This window comes from Amblyraja radiata, chromosome 1 (assembly GCF_010909765.2).
Source record: "Amblyraja radiata isolate CabotCenter1 chromosome 1, sAmbRad1.1.pri, whole genome shotgun sequence".
NCBI classification, from domain to species: domain Eukaryota; kingdom Metazoa; phylum Chordata; class Chondrichthyes; order Rajiformes; family Rajidae; genus Amblyraja; species Amblyraja radiata.
The window spans coordinates 132753935-132778563 of NC_045956.1; the positions used below are offsets into that span (position 1 = coordinate 132753935).

The window sequence follows — 24629 nt, forward strand, 5'->3', positions numbered from 1 at the left end:
ATTTCCTTCGCTCCATAGATGCTGCTGCACCCGCTGAGTTTTTCCAGCATTTTTGTGTACCAACGGCAATTATCTTGGTCTTTTAGAGCTAGTTGCAAAATTTGATCCATTTTTACTGGCTCATATCAATCGTTATGGAAACTCCGGAACAGGAAATCCCTCTTATTTGTCAAAAACGGTATGTGAGGAAATAATTCAACTCATGGCAAGAAAAGTTAAGGATGCAATTCTGGCTGACTTGAAAAAGGCTGGATATTTCAACTTGTCAGTAGATTAGATTAGATTAGATTAGATTAGATCCTTTATTTGTCATTCAGACCTTTCGGTCTGAACGAAATGTCGTTGCCTGCAGCCATACATATAATAATAAACAACAAAACACACAATAAACACAAATTAACATCCACCACATGAGTTCACCAGGCACCTCCTCACTGTGATGGAGGAGTAGATTCCACCCCTGACATTTCACATACTGATCAATTGGACTTTAATTATCAGATATGTATCACCTGAAGACTGTTTACCAAGTGAGAGATTTTTAACTTTCCTTGAGCTAAAAGACCACTCAGGAGAAAGCATGGCTGATTTTGTGTTTAACTATCTCACTACTGAGCTTGAAATTGACTTTAGAAAATGCCGAGGGCAGTCTTATGACAATGCTGCCAACATGGCTGGTAGGTACAAGGGTATGCAGCAAAAAATCCTCGAAAAAAACAAATTTGCAAGATTTATTCCATGCGCTGGTCACTCATTAAATTTGGTGGGCCGTTCGGCTGTTGATTGCTGCCTTGATGCAGTGAACTGTTTTGGAATTATCAATGAAATTTATACCTTCTTTTCATCCTCCACAAAGAGATGGGCAGTTCTAAAATCATTTTTACAACCTCAGTCAAAAGTGCCTAAATATTTGTGAGACACTAGGTGGGAGGCACATGCAAAAGCCACAGAAGCTATTTTGGAAAGTTACAGCGCTACCACTGATGCCCTCGGTCATTTGTACTCTGGTGTTAATGTGAAGGGTGATACCTGGCTTCAAGCTAACAATCTTTCGCAGAAAATGGAAGAACTGGAATTTGTGTTTATGCTGCATTTTTGGACCCGTCTGCTAGGTCATTTACACAAGGTCAACAAAGCCATTCAGAAATCCAAACTGTTATTGAGTACTTGTGCAAGTTTGTACAGTTCACTTCAAGATTTTGTATGCAAAATTAGAGAAGATTTTGATGAGGAGCAACAAGCAAAGGCCACCTTGCCAGATGTTAACTACAGAACTGTCACAGGGAGACAAAGAGTAAGGAAATGGCAAGGAAATTATGGACCTGATGCTTTTGATAAACTCTCTTCAAGAGATAAGTTTAGGATTAAATGCTTTATTCCTATAGTAGATGCACTTGAAACCAATTTAAAAAGAAGCAGTACTGTGTGCAGTGAAGTTGCACAACAGTTTTCCTTTCTTGCTAATCTGACCGCATCTAAGCAAGAAATTCAACAAGGCGTTGAACTGTTGATGGAAGCATACTCAGAAGATGTTGACCTGGAACTTACAGATGAACTTTTGCACTTTCACTCGTATGTGAGACAAAGCCATAGGCATACAGAAGAGCACTCTCTGTCTCATACAGACCGTTATCAAGTAATATACAAGGAAACAATTCAGATGGCCTTCGTTAGAATTTAGAAGATTGAGGGGGGATCTTATAGAAAATTACAAATTTCTTAAGGGGTTGGACAGGCTAGATGCAGGAAGATTGTTCCCAATGTTGGGGAAGTCCAGAACAAGGGGTCACAGTTTAACGATAAGGGGGAAATCTTTTAGGACCGAGATGAGAAAAACATTTTTCACACAGAGAGTGGTGAATCTCTGGAATTCTCTCCCGCAGAAGGTAGTTGAGGCCAGTTCATTGGCTATATTTAAGAGGGAGTTAGATGTGGCCCTTGTGGCTAAAGGGATCTTTAGATGGAGAAAAGGCAGGTACAGGATACCGAGTTGGATGATCAGCCATGATCATATTGAATGGCAGTGCAGGCTCGAAGGGCCGAATGGCCTACTCCTGCACCTAATTTCTATGTTTCTATGTACCGACCGCTGTCACTCTCTCTGCATTCCCTGTCTGTCCGAACAGTCAAAAAGCTGTCCACACTCACACCAGACTCCAGGATGTTCTCATGGCACAATGTCCCCTCAAACACCAAGATCACTGCACTCACGGCTCTCCCTCTGAGTCCCCACCAGCGCAATCGAAGCTCCTCCAGTCGGCGATCGAGCCCCCGCATTGGAGTGACCGAGGTTCCCGCGATCGGGGTGGTCGAAGCTCCTGCAGTTGGAGCTCCCGAAGTTGGACCCTAACAAAGGGACCGCCAGCTCGACGATGTTAGGCCGCAATGCGGACGGAGATACGATACGGAAAAAGTCACATCTCCGTCAGGGGAAGAGATTAAAAAAGTTTCCCCCAGTCACCCCCCACCCCCCACATAATAGAAAACTGAAGATACACTAAAACACACAAATTAAACAGACTAAAAACAACAAAAGAAGAAAGGGATGAGACAGGTAGTTGGTGAGTCTGCCACTTATGGTGCCACCCGGTGGCCAGATACTTCGTCTTGTCATTGTTTGTGATCCAGCCCACCATAGTGGTGTCATCAACAAACTTATAGATGGAGTTAGAGCCAAATTTGACTATACAGTTGTGAATGTGTAACAAGTATAGTAAGGGACTGAGAACTCACTGATTGTGGTCTGTGGGTCAGAAAGTCAAGGACAGTGGAAGAGTGGACAGTGTTCATTCGTAGGTCCAGGATGTTTTGGTTGGAGACCCTGCATCAGGACTGAGGGTATAAAAGGGAGATAGCCATTACAAAGAGCTGATGTTAAGAGATGAGGCTGGTGGTGGCAAGTGATCAGTGGTTCCAGGTGAGCAGGGGTTATCGGGACAATGTGGGTGGTAGTGGTGGGGAAACCAACAGCGGGTTGGGACGTGATAAACTGTAGATTATAAATCTGACAAGAAATCAAGCTGATGAGTGGAACCAGGTAAGGGAGGGATGATGGGCAAATGGGAACAGTAGGGGAAGGGTGATAGGGAATCCAGTGGATTGAGTGTGCAGATGATAGGCAGGTGGAACTAAGTCAGGGAGGTGAATGATATTGGATAACAGGAGGATGGTTGGAAAGAAGGGGTGTGTGGAAGGACCTTGCTGCTTCAGGTGAGCGAAAGGAACAGAAAGGTGTTAATATTGGCCAAATTAGAGGTATTACAAAATGGAGGTTCTTTGCATTTGCAAGGCTTGCTTGGCCTCTTTCTGTGAAAAGTTGCAAGCTGTGAGCTGGCGCCATAAAGTCTGGACCCTAGATGAATATTCAGGATGAGATGAGGTCCAGATGTATTTTCCTTTGTTAAAATGTATAAGGACTTTTGCAGGGGGCTCAGAGGTGTTGCAAATGCTTGGTCAGGATTGGTCAGATAAGGGGGAGTTGTAAATACTGTTAACTATGTTGCTGTGTCGTTATCTTGTGATTGGTTAAAGTGTGAAGCCTTGTTCAGACTGTTTACAATTACCTGGGAAAGTGTTTCTATACATGTGTAAACTATGTTAACCGAGTTCCTGCTAGAAGCTTCTGTAGAAACATTGTAATAGGGTACTTTGTGATTGGGTTAGGGAACGGTCAATAACAGTATAATGTAATCGATATTTGTGATTGGTTGGTAGGGCCTGCCACCCCCATCTAGATTCGCGCCACAGGGTCCGATGATCTATAAAAGAGTAGACCCCATGAGGATCGGAGTCGATCTTCTGGATGGGCGCTTTGGACTGCGTGACCTTTTGGAGGTGTCTGCTTGCACGAGGCTGAAGGGCTTGAAAGAGCAGAGACAAGGATCAGACCCGCGGTGGTTAGGTATTGTATAGGGAGTTTGTTATTGTTGGAAAGAATAAAGAATAGTTGATCTGGTACTTGACTCAGTGTTTTACTGAACTGGACTAAGGGAGGTACGTTTTAGGAGCATAATTACAAAGGTTGCTGGTTACCTAAAATTTGAGAACTTAATGTTGAATGAATGCTTTATTGTCACATGTGACAAGTCACAGTGAAATTCTTTGCTTAAAGACAAAAGGTATGCAAAAAGTCAGTCACCACATAGAGGGCATTTACAAAGTTACCAAGTACCCCTGCCATCTCCTCCTTTGTTCTCTCCCTTTCCCCACTCCCTCACGGTGGTCTGCTCAGTCCAGGTCCTCCTTTGTTCCCTTCTCCTGGCAATGGCGTCCTCACTTCCACATGGTCCATCCTCGTCTGTCGGTTAGTGCCATCAATGACCACCACACCGACCTCTCCCCTAATGCTGCCAGGTCCTCTCTGTGGAGCCGACCCAGGCCTCAGCCGTGGGCTCCGTTGACCCAGGAACCGCTGCAGGCTCCGACCCGCGAGACTCCGGCCTCGGCTTTTCCGCGGCTTAACGGGAGGTGTCTTCATGCCTTAGGTTATAGGCTACACTACAACCTTCCTAAAAATTCTAGCTGACCAGTGTAAAAGATTTCATTATCAGATGGCCAGGTTAACCAATTCAATGTGTTTGAAGTTCCTGATTACTTCAACTTATCAGTTTTCATAATTGTGATGAAAAATGGTTGAACAGGAGGCATATACAGGAATTTTAAATGTTATTTTTTCAAATGACACTTTAATAACTGCTTATTAAACTCATACATTCTCACATGGATAATATGGTTAATGAGCATGGGGCTGTGTGAATCAGCATTGAACAAATATCCTGTATGCAATGTGAACTGTGGAAGAAAATTTTATATTCTTCCTTACTTAATTTTGATTGGAATTGAACAAGGTAACTAACGTAAGGGTGTTTTGGATGTGACAATTGGCAGCTCTTGCTTGACCTGGTGCAGAAGAGGTTCGTGGGAATCGGCAAAGTAAGATTAGACGTATTACCTCTTGTCTGGGAGTGGTGAGGGTGGATGGTTAATATAAACATGAAATAGTAGAGTAGATAACGAAGCTTGTTTCTCTCCATCAGTGTGTTACAGTAGACCACCCGCGCCCCCTACCACTAGTAGCGTAGATATGTTACTGTAAATGAGGGGGCTTATGATTGGCTCAGAGAGGGGATGGTGGCGTGGGCCACCTAAAAGGTGGGATAGAATAATGTCAAAATGCCCTTGTATTGTGTTTGACATATTAACCATCTGTGTTTGAATAAGATTAACATAAGCTAAACGTATGTTATGACTAATGAAATAATTCGTACCCATGTAGTAGATAGTATATTTTCGTATAGTTGTATCTAACAAGAAACAAAAGTTGTTTACAGCACAGTATAACTGTCGGCTAATTCTGCTGTGAAGTCAGAGAACTGGTGAGCAGTTTATTGCCGCCATCTCTCCATGATATCATGCAATAAAGTCTCTTGAAACAAAGTCTGTTACTTTTCGTTTTCCTTTAATTTCGCTCAAAATTAACTTCTTCCACATGAAAGCATATAATCATCTGGCACAGAAACAGATCTCTCAGTCTATCATTCCATGCTGATCTTCACGTACACATCTTTATTAATCCTACGGCCATTTGGTCCTCCTACTCCTTGGCGATTGAAGTGCATGTCTAGACACTTCTTAAAGGTCGTGAGTACCCAACTCCAAACAGCATTCCACATTCCAAGCCACCCACTTGGTGAAACATTTCTTCTTCAGATTCCTTCTAAACACGTTATCCCTATTGCTATACCGATATTCTCCTGACATTTCTGCTGCCCTGCTATACAGGTAGTTTTCTACAATAAATCCTATCTATACTCTAAATAATTTTGTCACCCTTGATCAGATTGGTTCTACTTCGGCCTCCTCTGCTTCAAGAAAAATACACCCAGCTCACAACTTAAAATTATCCATTCCTGGCAATCTCCTGATCGACCTCTCCTGCATCCTTTTTACTGTAATTGTGTCCATTTTGTTAACAGTCTCGCATTCCACAGTACTCCACTGTAGCCAAAACAACATTTAATAAAGTTGTACCATATCCGCCCTGCTCTTATATTCTATGGTAGACGCAAAGTGCTGGAGTAACTCAGCAGGACAGGCAGCATTTCTGGAGAGAAGGAATGGGTGACATTGTGGGTGGAGACCCATCTTTCTCTCCTACACACTTATATTCTATACTTCAGCTTATGAAGGCAAGTATCCAAGCTACCTTTTTCACTCCTTAACTTTCCATGCTGCCACCTTCAATTATCAAAAACTTCCCACAAAGACCTAGTATCTACCCTATTAAGAACTTCCCCTTTTCTGATGCTGAATGCTGGATTCTTGGAACCCAGTTTATTTGATGTCACAAGTTCTCAAAGCAGGGAGGAGACAGCATGATTTATAGAAAATATTTGCAGTGCTTTACAAAATGTTGGAAGCCCATAAACTGATATCACAGCTCTGAGTTCCCCTTCTTGCTCATCCAACATGTCGCAAAAGGACCTGTCACTGCAAGAGATCAAGCTAGCTTCAAATGACTGGGGAAAATGTCATTGTGTGTATTCATTCTTTGTACATTGGCCAGCAGTGAGTGCGGGTGCCTCACCAATGTTCACAATATTTCTTTCATGCTAATATTTCTCGTGCTATATACAATTTCATTTTTCCTTACAACATAGAAAGAGCATTTGGCCCATCAAGTCATGCTGGCTCTCAAAGTAGCATTCTATTTATTTATTTCTTCCTTATGACATAGAAATGGACCATTTTGCACATCAATTTATTTCTTCTACTTCTATTCTTGCAATTCATTTGATTACATACCCATTAACTCCACCGTGATTTGCCCACAATCCACCTTCACTGGGTGTACTTCACAATAACCAATTAATTTACCCACATGCACATGTTTAGAATGTGGGAGAAAACTGCAGCACCTGAGGGGAGTCCATGCAGTCACTTGGTGAATGTGCAAACTCCACATGGATAGAGCAGACGAAAGGACTGAACCCAGCCAACTGTACTCTGACATATAGACACAAAATGCTGGAGTAACTCAGCGGACAGGCAGCATCTCTGGAGAGAAGTAATGGGTGACGTTTCGGGTCGCGACCCTTCCTCGGAAGCAGCAGCATTACCTGCTGCGTAACTACTTCAGTAGAGTTGCAGACCTGAAATATTGAAATATTAATTCCCTCTCCATAGATACTGCAAGTTCTACTGAGTTTTTCCGGCATTTTCTGTTCTTTATTTATTTAGTTTCCATCACCTGCAGTTTTTCAAAATTTTATTAAAATTAGAATTTAAGTATATGGTAGATATCTTGTTTGCAACAATATGAAGCTAGGTGACATTAATAGAAATTACAACTTTATTACATTTTTATTACAACTTTACCAACGCTTTACCCATTAGTGCCTCTTCTGGTGCATTATTACCCAGTTGCAGGCATTTATTTTTCCAATTTCCATTCTTTAAGTCTTAATGAACTGCGTGAAAGCAAAGCTGCAAGATAGAAACTGGGTATCACGGGGGAAGAGCAAGGGTGGAAATGAAGTGAAGGAGAGGGAAGACACAGAAGAGGTATATAGGATGAAATGATGGGAGAGTAAGGAGGGAAGAAAGGAATGGGGGCGTGGAGCTGCTATCTTGTATGCTTGGTATGATTCAGCTCTAAACAAGGGGCCACTGTAAATTCTTATGGTGCCAATACATTCTCTTTCCTTTTCTCAACATTCTGCTCCTTCCACAGAATGGATATTTTTAAGGTGGAGATTGATTAATGTCAGGGGTTATGGAGAGAAGGAAAAAGAATGGGGTTGAGAGGGAAAGATAGGTCAGCCATGATTGAATGGCGGAGTAGACTTGATGGGCCGAATGGCCTAATTCTGCTCCTACAATTTATGAACTTCTTCCATCCCTCTGATTTACAACACTGGCAATGTGGAAGATTACCCAGCTGTGTCCCATTTACAAAGTTGTGAGAAACACAATCCTGCTGATTACCACCCAGGCTACCGGAGCAAAGCAATGGAAGGTGTTGCTTAATGTTGTTCATTATTTATGCTTAGCATTTTATGCTAATTTTATATTATGATTCAAATTATTGGTAAAATATAAAAAGATTTAACTATTTACTTTATTTTTGACGGTCTTCGCTTCAAATCTGCAGGTTGGATTATCTGGAACCAGACAAGATCATTATAGTGTAGAGTAACAGCAGGCATCTCCCACAGGTAGAAACATCTCCCACAGGTAGAAACATCTCCCACAGGTAGAAACATCTCCCACAGGTAGTGGGGCTCAGAAAAGTAGTCTCTGGTACAATCATTTGAGGAGTTGAGAGTGGCATCATAAACATAAAAACGCAAGCGAACGACAATTATCAGGTTAAAAATATCCTGAAAATAATGATTAATAGCTGTTACCAACAGTGTTTTCAAATTACTTTGCAATAACCTGTGCAATAATGCAAAGTTTGGGTTTTATCATGGCTTCAGAGTCTTGATCTAAATATGAACCAAAGAGTGAAATTCCAGAGGAAAAGATGGGAGCGACTGCATTTAGTATCAGGGCAGCATTTGACCAAATGTGTCATCAAGAAGATAGAAACAAAATGCTGGAGTAACTCAGTGAGTCTGGCAGCAGCTCTGGGGAAAAGGAACAGGCAATGTTTCAGGTTGAGACCCTTCATACCATCAAGAAGCCTGAACTCCATGTACATAAAAAGGAAAACAGACCAGTGGTTTACTTCATACTTTACAAAGGGAGGTTGCGATATTTACTAAAGGTCAATCATCCCAACCCCTGAACGTCACTGGCCGATGCCTCAAGCCAATTATTTTCAGTTGTTTCAGCAGTGTTTCATCAGCTGTTTCACCTTCCATCATAAAGTTGAAAAAAAGGATACATTCATAACTGATACAAACATAAATTAGAAGTAGCAGTAAATCATTGGACTCCTCCAGCCTGCTGCACCATTTAATAAGGTTATGGACCATCTGATTTTAATCTCAATTGCATAATCCCGCCTGGCCTTTCACCAGTTTGTTAATCCAGCATCTACCTCAACTATTCAAAGTTTCTGTTTCCACCTCCCTTTGTGGAAGAGAGCTCCTAATTCTCATGACACTCAGTGAAACAATTTTACCTCAACCTAGTCTTAAAACATGACCCCTAATTTTTAAACTCACTCTTGGTTCTAAATTTTCCCACAAGAGAAAATATCCTCCACCAATTAACCTGCCAAGTTGTTTCAGGATCTTACACATTTCAATCAAGTCCCCTGCAACTCTCCTGAATTTCAGCTGGTACACGTCTAGTCTGATTAATCTTTCATTATAAAATAACCTGCCAATTCCAAGTATTTGTCTGGACTTCACTGAACTGCTCCCAACACATTTACATGCTACTTTCATAAGGCCACAGTACTCCACTATGGGAAGGATGTGATTGCACTGGAGAGAGTGCAGAGAAGATTCATCAGAATATTACCTAGATTGGAGGACTTTAGACGGAGAGAAATTGAATAGTCTGGGTTAATTGTTTCAGGATTGCAGCAGGTTGCGGGGTGACCTGACAGAGGTATAATAAAGTTATAAAAGGCATAGATAGGCATAGACATAATCAAACTCTTTTTCCCATAATAGGGGTATCAAAATTATGGAATTAGATATAATCATAGAGTTGCAGTCATACAGCATACAGGCCCTTCAGCCCAGCTTATCCATGCTGACCAAGGTGTCCCATCCACACTAATCCCACAGCCCTCGTTTGACCTATACCCCTCTAAACCTTTTTTATCCATGTACTTGTTCAATCAGTGTTTTAAATATTGTTATAGTTTCTGCTTCAACTACCTCCTCCGGTAGCTCATTCCATATACCCACCACCCTCTGTATGACAAGGTTGCACCTCAGATTATCATTAAATTTTTCTCTCTCACTCCGATCGAGTAATGTTGCAGAAGTCACCGCTTTCAAATTTGTTCATTGAGTGAATCATTAAGCATTAAGCATACATGCTGACGTAATATAACACAAGCAAATGAAATCTAGGTCAATTACTTTTTTAATGATAATGATTAATGATTGAAATAGAGGGATTCGGGCATGTTACCTCAGATGGTAGAAGCATGCGGTGTGAAGATCAACTTGCCCACACAATAGTCAGCCCAATAAAATGGATGTTCAGAAGATTATGCAGAATGCCCCAACCTCAATAGTTAGATGTTCAATGGATGCCAATAAAGTATTTAGCACAATTAACACATATTTATTATTTCAAACAATGATAGATATTGCTTTTCAAGAACAACATTTTTCAGGCATAACACCCTGAGGTGCAACGTCCGCACGACTCAAAGAATGCATTATATCTGTAAAGTAGCCATAATGTATTGATACAGATAAAAGGATGGCACTGCCTGAGAGAGTGGTTGAGGCTGGGTTGCTAACAGCATTTAAGATGTGTCCAGATGATCACTAGAATTGCTTAGAGAGGGCTATGGACTAAGTGCTGGGTGATGGAATTAATATGAAAGGATGTCCACTGGTCAGCATGGACAAACTGAGTTCAATGGCCTGTTTCTATGCTGTACGATTCTATGACTCTACTAATTGTATGTTTATTTGGACAAATCCACAGAGGCTCTTATTGCATACTGCTGAGAATTTTTTTAAACTATGTGAATTAAACAGAATATTCATGTAAAACACAGTTATATTAATGACCAATTTCTAATATAACTCTCAGCAACCAATTTAAATATTATATTTGATAAGTAAATGCATTACTCACTTGCCAAAAAACGTCACCACACTTTCTTGCAAAGGATTACAACACACTCACTATGTCACATGCCATCATTTCAGTACTTTTTATTAATGTGCAAAATAAATAATACATACATGTTGAAAGAATGTCTGGAAAAATTAAATATGGTGTAGGTACCCTCTTTAACTGCATATATACAAGCTAGAGGTATATATTACTACAAATTATTATATTTTAATTGATTCCTAGACTAACTCAAACAGTACACATTCTTGCAGAATGTCTGTGCAGAGGGAGGCAGTTAATTCACCCTGCAAGATCCAATCAAGGCACCAATACTGTCTTTCACAAACAGGAATACTGCCTGTTATTTGCGCCTCACAAGTTCATGCAATTTACACCATTTGAACAGAAAATTGATATACATTATTAAATAATAAACTGTAGGGTATACATATTATATATATGAAATATAATATATATATAAACTTAATGTTCTAGTCTGTCCCACTTATTGGAAGTCAGTTAATATAGAGTTGCTTACTACCAAAGACAGGTGAAATCCGGACAAATGTTTGTGTGGTACGCATGCCCCCCACTCACCAATGAGAATTAGCGGATGAGCAATATATTCTACTAAGTTGAAGTTCTAAATGTACTCAATGAAGAACAAAGTAATAAGCAAAGAAATTTTGGCAATTTAGTGCTTTCTTCTGCTGAAGTTGCTGAAGTTAACAATTATTACTTTTCCATCTCCTTCCTCCACCCACCTCAAATAAAATTGCACAGTCCATCAAGCACTCATATTAATAATCTTCATCTTCTGGATGAGTAACATAAGTAAAGGGTACTAATCCACGTTCAGCACCAAGGCCACACAGCAGCCAGTCTGCATCGACTTTTGACATCACTCTCAGAACATCTCCTTTTTTAAAGCTGAGTTGTCCTTTCTCGGTTGCTATGTGATGGCAAAGTGCCTTCACTTCTCTTAATGGAAACAAAAAAGTAAAATTGTGTTTGAAAAACTGAATGCATAACACAAAATGTATTTATATTATTTTTCAGGTTAGGCTTCTACTAAACTGTCACATTCTCTTCTGTTGTGTTAAAACCTATGAATTGATCACCAAAAAAATCATGAGGAAATGCATTTTACAATTGTTAGTATTTAATAACACAAAGCAGCAGAAGATACATCTGATGAGTGGAAAAAGAGGAATAAGGATGTGATGTTTGTACTTGAGCCTACTGGTGCTATCAGTCACAGAGAGAGACCTCTCCACGGAGACCTGTCACGGAGAGAGACCTCATATTCATATGATTAGGTGGCGGCACAGTGGCATAGCGGTAGAGAGGCTGCCTTACAGCACCAGAGAGACGGGTTCGATCCTGATTCTGGGTGCTGTCTGTATGGCGTTTGTACGTTCTCCCTGTGACCGCGTGGGTTTTCTCTGGGTGCTCCGGTGTCCACCCAAGATCCAAAGACGTACAGGTTTGTAGGTTAATTGGCTTCGGTAAAATTGCAAATTTTAAATTGTCAAATTGTAGGATAATGCTGGTGTATGGGGTGATTGCTAGTCGGCGCGACTCGGTGGGCCAAAGGGCATGTTTCCGCGCTGTATCTCTAAAGTTTAAAAATAGAGATAGAAAATAAAAATACTCAGCAGTGTCTCTGGAGAGGGAGAAATGTTATCAAACAGATGCTGTCTGACCTGCTGAGTATTTCCACCATATTCTGTTTTTATTTCACATTTGAAGCATCTGAGGTTTAATTTTGCTTTTCTATCATAATTTGTGTAGGTGTCTTGTGACAACTTTAAGGTTAAAGATACAAAAAAGTAGAAAAAGAACAGCATTAAATTACATAGGAGATTAAAAGTTGCTTTATACAACACATATAAACTGAGGAAAGACCACAAAGTGCTGGAGTAACTCAGAGGGTCAGGCAGCATCCCTGGAGAGCACGGATAGTTCATGTGTCGGGTAGGGACCCTTTTTCAGAAGATAGATTCAGTCAGAAATGTCATCCTTCCATGCTCTCCCAGAATGTTGCCTGACCCCTTGGGTTAAATCAGCATTTTGTGTCTTTCCTTGGTAAACCAGCATCTGCAGTTCCTTGTTTCTAAATATAAACTGAGATTGTGGTGAATCTAAATAGCAGACGTTTAAAAAATAAAAATCTGGAGAAGAGAGAATTAGAACAATGTCTCAGAATAAGGGAATTCATCTTTATATTCTAATCTGTGCTTTGCAGTACAAATGGATTAGATTTTGTGTTTCATGCGGATTACCGTCAAGCTGCTGCTAGCAAATAAACTGTATAATGAATCAGTCCGCATTTTCAAACTATTGGGATTATTTTCAAAACTATCAAATCTATATTTTGGATTTTCAACGATTTACAGAATTTACATGCTGAATTATTGCAATGGTTGTTTGAGATAAATGTATCACTATGTGCTGAGTTAACAAATCTCAGTTGGTGTACATGAATATCCCCAACCTTTCATGTTTAATTATGGCCAAGGTTTCACCACCACAGTTCACTAAAATTGAACCTCAGTCGTGACTCTGCAGAAGAAGCTGAGCACACATGCTCCTTCTTCTGCAGTGTCACGGACTCCTGCCTATTCATTCTTCACCTCTCAGCCATGGTGTTATGGGGCAGGTTCAAATTCTTCCTAACAGGAAAGGACTTGGGGTATTCTTCAGTGGAATTGTTTCTGAATACCTTATCACTGGTATTTTTTGAAGCCACAAGTCTGTCAAGTCTCAGATGAAGAATGACATACCAGTTGAAGAATCAAGTGTAAAAATGAGTTATATACCAAACAAAATACTTGTCAATAAAAACATACCAAGATTATTAAAAAATCTATGGGTACTTCAATGACTCTATGTGGTCCACTAACATCTAAGATATGTGGGTGACTTCAGTACCCCAGGCAGCTGAAGTACTTCCTTCTTACTGTGTTCTGCCATCCGGTTCCTTCCCCAATGATATCACAAGGTTGATATTTAGCATTAGCAGATTTTGCCATAATATGAGTAATTACAGCATCCCAACCACATCTGTCACTGAAATCTGGTAAATCAACAAAGATTATGCATCAAACCTAAGACTTCTGATGCATATGGGTTAGTCATAAGTATACGTATTTTTACCAACCAGGACATCTGAGAAGCTAGCTTGTAACTTCATGTAATAAATATAGTGAAAAAGTAATGCCTAACCACCTAGATTCAAGAAAATAACATAAATACCACTACCGCTCATATTGGGCTTTTGTTTCTTGAGATTCTGGCTGACTACCTCCAGTCTGTGAGTTGATTTGTTCTGTTACATATTGAGATCCTCTCCATTTTCCTGATCCCATAGTCTGTACCATTAGATCGTACACTGATTTATCAAGTCCCAGCCAGCCAGAAGGTAATCTAGAGACAAATAAAATAAAACAATACAAATTAATAAAGATATGTTCATTTAAAATATTGCTGTGCCAGAGATAAGAAAATTCTACCTCCACTTCAATGTGTATGAATAACTTTCACCTTAGGCAAACTTTATAAATAGTTTTATTCTCCACAAGCACCTTTACCATAACATACAATACAATAGTTTGCGATAAGGAGTAAGTGCAGCTTTAAAACTGATTCAGACTAGTCAAAAGCAAATATACTAGAGGAGCTATAGATATCTTTGGTCAAAAGTTCACAGAATGGAGAAATAAGGAACTGCAGATGTTAGTTTACAAATAAAAGACACAAATTGCTGGTGTAATTCAGCGGGTCAGATAGCATCTTTGGAGGACAAGAACAGGTGGAGGTTTCGACTCAAGACCCATCTTCAATCTGATCAGACTGAAGGCGGCCCTGACCTGCAATGTCACCTATCTATGTTCTCCAGAGACATTGCCTCACTCACTAAGTTACTCCAGCACTTTGTGTCATTTTTTTTTTAAAGTCCGCAGATTGTGATTTAACTAATAGGGAATGCTTCTACCAAGCTTTTAGCTGCAGAGATATGCATTCGATGAGTGCAACACTGACATCTCTTCATTATTGTATGCATTATTATGGTGATGCTGCTGGGTAAGTCAGGGAGCTTGGGCAAGAAGGCAAAGACAATGGCCATCTGTCCATGTAGTCTAGGCCCCTATTTTCTAAGCCCATCATCACATAGATATGTTCAATGATGCAAGGTCAAAGTCATGTGTAGGAAGGAAATGCAGATGCTGGTTCATATCGAAGATAGGCACAAAAAGCTGGAGTAACTCAGTGGGACTGGCAGTATCTCTGGAGAGAAGGAATTTCGGCTTGAGATCTTTCTTCAGACAGTATCTCCAGAGATGCCGCCTGACTGGCTTTTTGTGTCTATCTTAATGCCTATAAGGCACAGCTTTTGAGTATCCAGCAGAATTGTCACACATGCTTGTGTGATACAGATTTACCCCTGCATTTCATCACAGGCTAGATTAGGAATTTTAGGGTAGCTATCTATAACTGATTACCTCTTCTATCGGGAAGAACTCAAAGTTGTACAACGTGCTTTGAATACCTTGATATGTACAATTCAAAATTGGTAAAGAGAAAGGGGACTCATTGGATTCAGCAAAAACACCTCTGGTATACAGATATCAACACAGCTCAGAATAATGGTACAACTATCTCAATTTGGGCTGAAATATCCAGTACAAAGTGAGAATGGGATTAGAAATAACTGAAATTACTAAACATTGCAAATAATTTGTGAAATATGAATATGAACTGGGAAAATGACTCCGTGCAAAGTGTACTAAAAATAAGATTACCATCAGAAAAATAACAGATTACAACTTTAATCAATGAATTATTAATACATACATGTATTTGTATATTTGAATAGCGCCTTTCACAACCTTGGTCTTTCCAAATGCTTCCCAGTTGATGCAGTGATTTTTAAGTGTAGTCATTGTTATAAAGCACAGATAAGGTGCAAAAAATGGCATTGAGACAGAAAGCAGATAATCTGTTTCAGTGATATTGATTTAAATATAACTATTAGTTAGGTATAAATCATCTGTTCCTCCAAAGAGGCACACCTGAGAGTGTGTCCGGGCCTCAGTTTAACATATCTTTAAGGCCGTACTTCTAGTGCACCACTAAACTGGTTTTTCTCCTCATATCACTCAGAAACAATTGTGCTATTATCTGAACTAATAAGTAGTTCATTTTAAATTATTCATTATGTTTTAATGTTTTAATGAAAGAATGCTATAATGTGGACTTTCAGTTGTTCCTAGCATGCCTCAATGCCCAAGTATCATTTGCAAATCACAAATCAGGAGTATGAGAAAATTCTTACTATGGGCATAGATTGATGCAGCTGCAACAGCACTTAGTAAGCTAGTCAACCATGCAAGGCAGTGCAGTTTGCTTTAATGATGCACATGAAGTGAATCCAATTTCCAGCTTCTTCCTCACACTGTACAGGAGAATCTGCATTTTGTCAAGGTCATTATAACTGTGAAGATCGCTGTCAAGAAGGCCAATATTGGTGGAGCATCATAATCTATGAATATGCCTGCAAGTGACACACCATTCTGACATTTTTCCTTCAATGTGTTGAAATCCTGGAACTCCTTAATATCAGAACACTCTACAAGGACTGCAGTGGTATAAACTAACAGGGAAATGGAGATGATTAATATTCAGCATGCTGCACCACTAATCCAAAGCAACAGATTCAAATCCCATCATGTCATTTAAATTCTGATGAAGAAATCCATAAAAATCCACAAAATCAATCTTGAGAATATGCAAGGCATGATTAATAACTTAGATGAGAATGTGCAAAGCATGATTTGTAAATTTGCAGATTACACAAAAATAAGTGGTATCGTCAACAGTGCAGATAGTTATCAAGAATTACGGTGTTATCTTTATCATCTGGGTACTGGCCCAAAGAACAGCAAATGGATTATAATTAAGAGAAATGTTGCATTTTGGCAAGTCAAAGCAGGGCATGACCTTTACAGTGACTGTTAGACCCTGAGGAGTGTCGAGGAGCAGAGGGTCTAATAATACAAGCACACAATTCCATGAAAGTGACACCACAGGTAGATAGTGTGGTGAAGAAGGCTTTTTGGCAAGTAGTTTTTCTTAGATTTTCAGTCAAGGAAATTAGTATAGAAGTTGGGACATCAAGTTACAGTTGTACAAGATGCTGGTGAGGCTGCATTGGTGTAATGTGTTCAGTTTTGGTCACCCTGCTACAAGAAAGACACTGTGAAGCTGGAAAGAGTGCAGAGAAGATGCTTGAGGATATTACCAGGACGCAAGGGCCTGAGATATAGGAAGATATTGGGCAGGCTAGGACTTTATTCCTTGAAGCGCAGGAGGCTGCGGGATATCTTATAGAAGTGTATAAAACCATAAGGGGAATAGAATGCATAGTATCTTTTTCTTAGGGTAAAGAAATCAAGAAACAGAGGACATAGGTTTACGGTAAGAGGGGAAAGTAGGTTCTTGTGGGGCAATATTTTCACAAAGGGAATGGTGGTAAAATGGAATGAGCTGCCAAAGGATGTAGTTGAGACAGATACAATAACATTTAAAAAACATTTGGATACATAGTTGGGAAAGGTTTAGAGCAGGGGTCGGTAACTTTTTCTGCCAAGGGACCAGGACACATGTCTGTGAGCGGATGGCGGGCCACATCTATCCGTGTACACATGGATCCCACCCCCATCCCGCCCCGGATGGCAGGCATCAAATCAGGTGTTCACATAGATCCCGCCCCTTCGAGGACGCCACCCGGAGCACTGACCTCAAATATCATACTCACTCTTCCACGGCCTACTGACAACCCTGATCCTGACAGTGAAGCCCAGACATAGAAGGTGCGCGCCCATGCCGGCGGCTTTGCGCAGGATGCCGTACAGCCAGAGCTCGGCTATTGCGGCCGCCAGCGCAGGCCTCCTTGCGTCCTTGCGTCACCGTGCCTGGGCCCAGGAGGAGGAGCCTGGCCTCATGCAGGGCAATGGCCAGAACTTTTTCAGTGTTTCACCCGACCCTTGGTCTGAAAATCACCTTCCAGGTACCGGAGGTAGAAAAAAATGCTGGAGAAACTCACTCCATCGTTTTTTTCTACCTTCGATTTTTCCAGCATCTGCAGTTCTTTCTTGAACATTCCAGGTACCGGAGATGACGGAAGTCTGCAGGCCGGATGATTGAGGGAAAAAATATATGCCTACGGACCGGATGACTTCGGGTTGCGGGCGGATTCGGCCCGTGAACCGTAGGTTGCCGACCCCCTGGTTTAGAGGATATGGACCATTGAGAGTATGAGAGAAGGTCTCGCCCAAGTTGACTGGAGCAGGTTATTTGAGGGGAAAAGAACATTAGCCAAGTGGGATGATTTTAAAAGTGTGCTGACAAAAGCTCAGGATATGTACGTCCCCGTTAGAGTGAAGGGCAAAGCAGGCAAATGTAAAGAAGCTTGGCTGACAAGGGAAATTGAGGCGTTGGTCAAAATATAAAAAGGATGCATGGGTCAGGTATAGGCAACTGGGATCATGCATCACTTGAGGAGTTTCGGGAACGTAGAAGTAAGTTGAAAAAGGAGATCAGGTGGGCAAAAAAGGGCCAGGAGATTGTCCTTAATGCTACCCGCCAGAACTATCCCAAAAGATTTTATAAATACATAAGGGGGAAAAGGGTAACTAGAGAAAGAGAGGGACCTCTCAAGAATTAAAGCAGTCACCTCTGTATGGAGCCACAGGAGATGGCCAAGGTCCTCAATTAGTATTTCTCCTCTGTATTTACCAAAGAGAAAGACAGTAGGACGGAGGAACTTGGGGCAGTCAATGGAAATGTCTTGAGAGCAGTCAGTGTTACCGTCGAAGAAGTACTGAGTGCACTATCGTGTATGAAGGTAGACAAATCTCCAGGGCCTGATCAGATATATCCGAGGACATTGCTGGAAACTAGAGGGAAAATTGTGGGAGCCCTGGTTTAAATTTACGAGTCTTCCGTAAGTACAGGAGAGGTGCTGGAAGACTGGAGGGTGGCAAATGTTGTGCCGCTTTTCAAGAAGGGCCTCAGGGAAAAAGCTGGGAACTATAGGCCGGTGAGCTTAACATCTGTAGTTGGAATTACTAGAGAGTATTCTGAGGGATAGGTTATACAGGCACTTGGATGGACAAGGGCTGATTAGGGATAGTCAGCATGGTTTTGTACGTGGGAGGTCGTGTCTCACAAATCTGATTGATTTTTTTGAAGACCTTTTAAAGGTCGATGAGGGCAGATCTATAGATGTTGTGTACATGGATTTCAGTAAGGCATTTGACAAGGTTCCGCATGGTAGGCTGCTCTGGAAGGTTAGATCGCATGGGATCCAAGGAGAGGTAGCTGAATGGATAGCCATGGCGAAAGGCTGCATGGAAGCAGAGGGTGATAGTGAAAGGTTGCTTCTCAGACTGGATGCCTGTGACGAGTGGTGTGCCTCAGGGTTCAGTGCTGAGCCCATTACTGTTTGTCATCTACATCAATGATTTGGATGAGAACATACAGGGCAAGATTAGCAAGTTTGCTGATGATACAAAAGTTAGTGGTTTTGCAGATAGTGAAGATGCTTATAAAAGATTGCAGTAGGATCTGGATCGATTGGCAAGGAGGGCTGAGAAATGGTTGATGGAATTTAATACAGAGAAGTGTGAGGTGTTGCATTTTGGGATGTCAAACAAGGGCAGGACCTACACAGTAAATGGTAGACCTCTGGGGAGTGTTGTAGAGCAGAGGGATCGAGGAGTGGAGGTGCATGGTTCCTTGAAGGCTAGGTCTCTATTCCTTGGAGTGCAGGAGTATGAGGGGTGATATTATAGAGGTGTATAAAATCATGATAGGAATCGATCGGGTAGATGCACACTCTTGCCCAGAGGAGGGGAATCGAGGATCTGGGGACATAGGTTCAAGGTGAAGGGGAAAAGATTGAATAGGAATCCAAGGGATAACTTTTTCACACTAAAGGTGGTGGGTGTATGGAACAAGCTGCTAGAAGAGGTAGTTGAGGCTGGGACTATCCCATTGTTTAAGAAACAGTTAGACAGGTACACGGATAGGACAGGTTTGGAGGGATATGGACCAAGCGCAGGCAGGTGGGACTAGTGTAGCTGGGACATTGTTGGCCGGTGTGGGCAAGTTGGGCTGAAGGGCCTGTGTCCACACTGTATAAATCTATAATTCTATGACCAAACGCAGACAAAAGTGGCTAGCTTAGATGGGGTATCTTAGTCATTTTGGACGAGTTGGGCCAAAAGGCCTGTTTCATGCTATATGGCTCTCTGACTCTAAATCAAAAAATGATACAAGTGATAGCGATTAGAAAATTACCAGATAGTACCAAAAAAATCTTACTGGTTCACAAATGAATATTAGGGAAGGAAAGACAGGCACAAAATGCTGGAGTAACTCAGCGGGACGGGCAGCATCTCTAGGGAAGGAAATCTGTTTTTTATACCTGCTGTGGCCCGTATGTTCACCCCCACAGCATTGTAGACATAGCAATTGTCGTTTATTGGCTGGCTGAGATAGTCTATCTAGCAATTCTTTCAAGGATAAATGCTGCACTTACTGACAATACCCAAATTGCATGAAATATTGTGGTTCTGGCAATATTATTTCAACATGATTGTGAGAAAAAGCCTTACCTGCTTTTCTGTGATTTGACCAGTTTAGCTTCTTCCTTTCTAGTCTGATTTACACTTGCACCAAACAAGCGGCCTAGCCACATTCCTTGTTTGCCTTCAGTGTGCTGAAGACTTTGCTTCTTTTCAGGTTGTTCAACATGATCACATGAAACCACACTTTCACTTCTTTTGCTATGTTTAAGTTCATTCAGCACAGACTCTGGAGGACTCCCCATCCAAGAAGATTTTGTTTCATTCTTAGAATCATCAAGCTGAGTCTTCATTAAAAGTTCCTTCCTGGCTAATGCTTCATTTGCTGTAGCCAGACCAGACACCATGATGCAAATGTCTGAATGTTGTAATTCAGATATATCCCCACTCTCTGCTCCCTCCACGACATCATCTCGAAGTGATCCTTTCTCCACACCTACATCTAACTTTAGAGGCAAAGTAGGAGTACTTTGCTTATTTCTCTTCTCCCATTTTGCAAACTTTGATTCTTCAGAAGACCCTTCAATGTACACTTGTGAACTCTGCATGAGTTGGTACCACCATCCTGCTTGCTTGTCCTTTCTCATGTCCATTACTTTCTCCTGTTGCATCCTTTCTACACTCTCCACATCTTTATCTGTTTTATCGAGGAATATTGTATCTTTTGCTGTTGCACCATTCGGTGTAACCACACGTTGTGTGGCTCTTTGTTTCGTTTCCTCCCTGCACTGCTGAGATCCCAAAATGTTACTGCTGCCATTGGTTCTCATCATTTGGAAGGTGGAGTGCACAGACTGCAAGAGGTCCTGCTTGACTTTGAGCTGCTCCTTTTTCTTTTGCTGCTCTTTGTTCATTTGAATAATATGGTGCTCAAACATCAAATCTAGTTCAAAGGGGAGTAATGAAAGAGGCTGCAGCAAAAGCAGGAGTTCCTCAAACAATGTTTGGCAAACACTGTGTGACAGTGCTAGGAAACTAGTGGACAGATAGTGAATTCCAATAATATCTAAAAGAAAGAAATTATTTAGTGTTAGCTTAGGATTCAAAATACAACACTCCACAGAGGGTGGAAAAAATGTTTCTCTACAAGTATATAGATAGACACGTTAGCTGCCGAAATTGAACTATACCATAGTTTCTCTACATGTATGACTAATAGAACATATAACAGTACAGCACAGGAACGGGCCCGTCGGCCCACAATGTTTGTGCTGTCCATGATACTTAGACCATGCAAAACCAAATGTATTCACTACATGGATTTGACAAAATCACCTCCCCACCAAAGGCAATGGATGAGTTATCTGACATTTATAACATCTGCTGGGATTTAAATCCATGACACCAAAATTTGAGGTGAATACTTTATGAACATAAGATATATGAACATTTTATGATGGAATTGTTCATGAGTAGCCTGCTCTACAGGGATTTAAGTACAATTGAAGTGTTAATCTGGCATGCTCAGGGTTTTGGTGGTGCTGGATATTGTACCTTAATACACACATACAATTCACTTTTTTTTAAAGATGTTACACTGTACAATAATCCATTTAGCAGTGAACCCATTAATTTTCAAGGGACTGTGGGAAATATTGACCATAATGTTTAAAGAGAGCACAGGTATTGGGGGTTCAGTATTGATGTGGATAGAGAACTGGCTGGCAAACAGGAAGCAAAGAGTAGGAGTAAACGGGTACTTTTCACAATGGCAGGCAGTGACTAGTGGGGTACCGCAAGGCTCAGTGCTGGGACCCCAGCTATTTACAATATATATTAATGATTTGGACGCGGGAATTGAATGCAACATCTCCAGGTTTGCGGAAGACACTAAGCTGGGGGGCAGTGTTAGCTGTGAGGAGGATGCTAGGAGGCTGCAAGGTGATTTGGATAGGCTGGGTGAGTGGGCAAATGTATGGCAGATGCAGTATAATGTGGATAAATGTGAGGTTATCCACTTTGGTAGCAAAAACAGGAAAACAGACTATTATCTAAATGGTGGCCGATTAGGAAAAGGGGAGATGCAACGAGAACTGGGTGTCATGGACACCAGTTATTGAAAGTAGGCATGCAGGTGCAGCAGGCAGTGAAGAAAGCGAATGGTATGTTAGCATTCATAGCAAAAGGATTTGAGTATAGGAGCAGGGAGGTTCTACTGCAGTTGTACAGGGTCTTGGTGAGACCACACCTAGAGTATTGCGTAAAGTTTTGGTCTCCAAATCTGAGGCAGGACATTATTGCCATGGAGGGAGTGCAGAGAAGGTTCACCAGACTGATTCCTGGGATGTCAGGACTTTCATATGAAGAAAGACTGGATAGACTCGGCTTGTATTCGCTAGAATTTAGGAGATTGAGGGGGGATCGTATAGAAACGTACAAAATTCTTAAGGAGTTGGACACGCTAGATGCAGGAAGATTGTTCCCGATGTTGGGGAAGTCCAGGACAAGGGGTCACAGCTTAAGGATAGAGGGGAAATCCTTTAAGACCAAGATGAGAAAAACATTTTTCACACAGAGAGTGGTGAATCTCTGGAACTCTGCCACAGAAGGTAGTTGAGGTCAGTTCATTGGCTATATTTAAGAGAGAGTTAGATGTGGCCCTTGTGGCTAAAGGGATCAGGGGGTATGGAGAGAAGGCAGGTACGGGATACTGAGTTGGATGATCAGCCATGATTATATTGAATGGCGGTGCAGGCTCGAAGGGCCGAATGGCCTACTCCTGCACCTATTTTTTTTGTATCTATGAATCTGAAGCAGAGATGTTGCAAGAGTGTGTGACCAATAGAACCAATGTTTAAGAAAGAACTGCAGATGCTGGAAAAATCGAAGGTAGACAAAAATGCTGGAGAAACTCAGTGGGTGGGGCAGCATCTATGGAGCGAAGGAATAGGTGACGTTTCGGGTCTAAACCCTTCTTCAGACTTCAGTTTTTATTCACTGGAATTTAGAAGGATGAGAGGTTCACATATAGAAAAAAATGAAATTCTGAAGTGTTGGACAGGCTAGATGCAGAAAAAATGTTCCCGATGTTGGGTGAACCAGGGGGTCACAGTTTAAGAATAAGGGCTAGGCTATTTAGGACTGAGATGAGGAAAAACTTTTTCTGCCAGAGTTGTAAGTCTGTGGAATTCTCTGCTTCAGAAGGCCAATGCATTGGATGTATTCAAGAGAGAGTTAGATATAGCCCTTAGAGTTAACGGATTCAAGGGATATGGGGAGAAAGCAGGAGCAGGGTACTGATTCAGGATGATCAGCCATGATCACATTGAATGGCGGTGCTGGCATGAAGGGCCGAATGGCCTACTCCTGCATCTATTTTCTATGTTTCCAACCAGCCGTCCTACTTTTCTCGTTATTACATGGCCTGTGTACAATAGACCTACCGTATTTAAGTATTGTTGCCTTATAATAAGCATAGTTTCACAATGTCATATATCAATGATAACCAATTTCAGAGAGATCAATTCCATTGAAAAGGTGGTGACTATACCAAGGATGAGGATATGATAATCTTTTCCCTCTCAGGCCAGAAAGGTTTTACTCATCCAATAGTGGAGCAACAGGATGCTACTCCAAAATTTCAGGCTACAAGCATCGTGAAGTCCTCATGTTTATTGCTAATAACTTCCTCTACAGGACCTGGAATAGAGCCATGAGCATGGATAACACTTGCTTTATCCAGCCACACATCTGTTGGTACAAGTGCTAACAGAGATTTCCAAACCAGGCTAGTTAATACTGCACAAATATATTACTTAATTGGAAAAAATAATCTAGCAATAATATTCATCTTACCTTCATGGTTATATAAATGATTAAACCAAAACTCCAAGGATCTGATACTGCATCAAAGACAGAAGAAAATTACATGAAATGTTGAGCTGGCTTTCTAACAATCAGTTTAGAAATGCTTAAACTGGGATTGAAGTTTATTTATATGGTAACTAACAGATATCAGGCTGTATTTTGTCGCAGATTCTACAATTCAGCATTAGCAACGGTACATAGACAACTCTTGGATGCATTGGATGCATTGAAAAATACAATTGGATGCATTGAAAAATAATTTTATACCAAATTAGTGAAAAAAAAGATTATTAATGACTATTGAATGGAATTTTGTAAAGGGTTAAACTCGAAGTAAAAATTATTTCACAAAACTAACAGTTCAATTTTGGGATATTCCTGCAGACATTTAAAAAATGCTGCTAGTGA

General features: G+C 41.0%; 1 protein-coding gene across 8 annotated transcripts in view; it reads right to left on the minus strand.

Annotated features, from left to right (window-relative positions):
- Positions 1 to 10834: 10834 nt before the first annotated feature.
- Positions 10835 to 24629, minus strand: part of rusc2 (RUN and SH3 domain containing 2) — a 101575-nt gene continuing 87780 nt past the window's right edge. For 6 of the 8 annotated variants that reach the window (XM_033031041.1, XM_033031032.1, XM_033031056.1 and 3 more), the window contains 4 exons: positions 24210 to 24256; positions 20445 to 21420; positions 14026 to 14190; positions 10835 to 11742 (listed from right to left, as the gene is read on the minus strand). In XM_033031041.1, coding sequence (XP_032886932.1) covers positions 11562 to 11742; positions 14026 to 14190; positions 20445 to 21420; positions 24210 to 24256 — 1369 coding nt within the window. In that variant the 3' untranslated portion in view covers positions 10835 to 11561. Of the gene's footprint in view, positions 11743 to 14022; positions 14191 to 20444; positions 21421 to 24209; positions 24257 to 24629 lie in introns of all 8 variants that reach the window. The other 2 variants (XM_033031083.1, XM_033031063.1) reach the window with 2 other exon arrangements.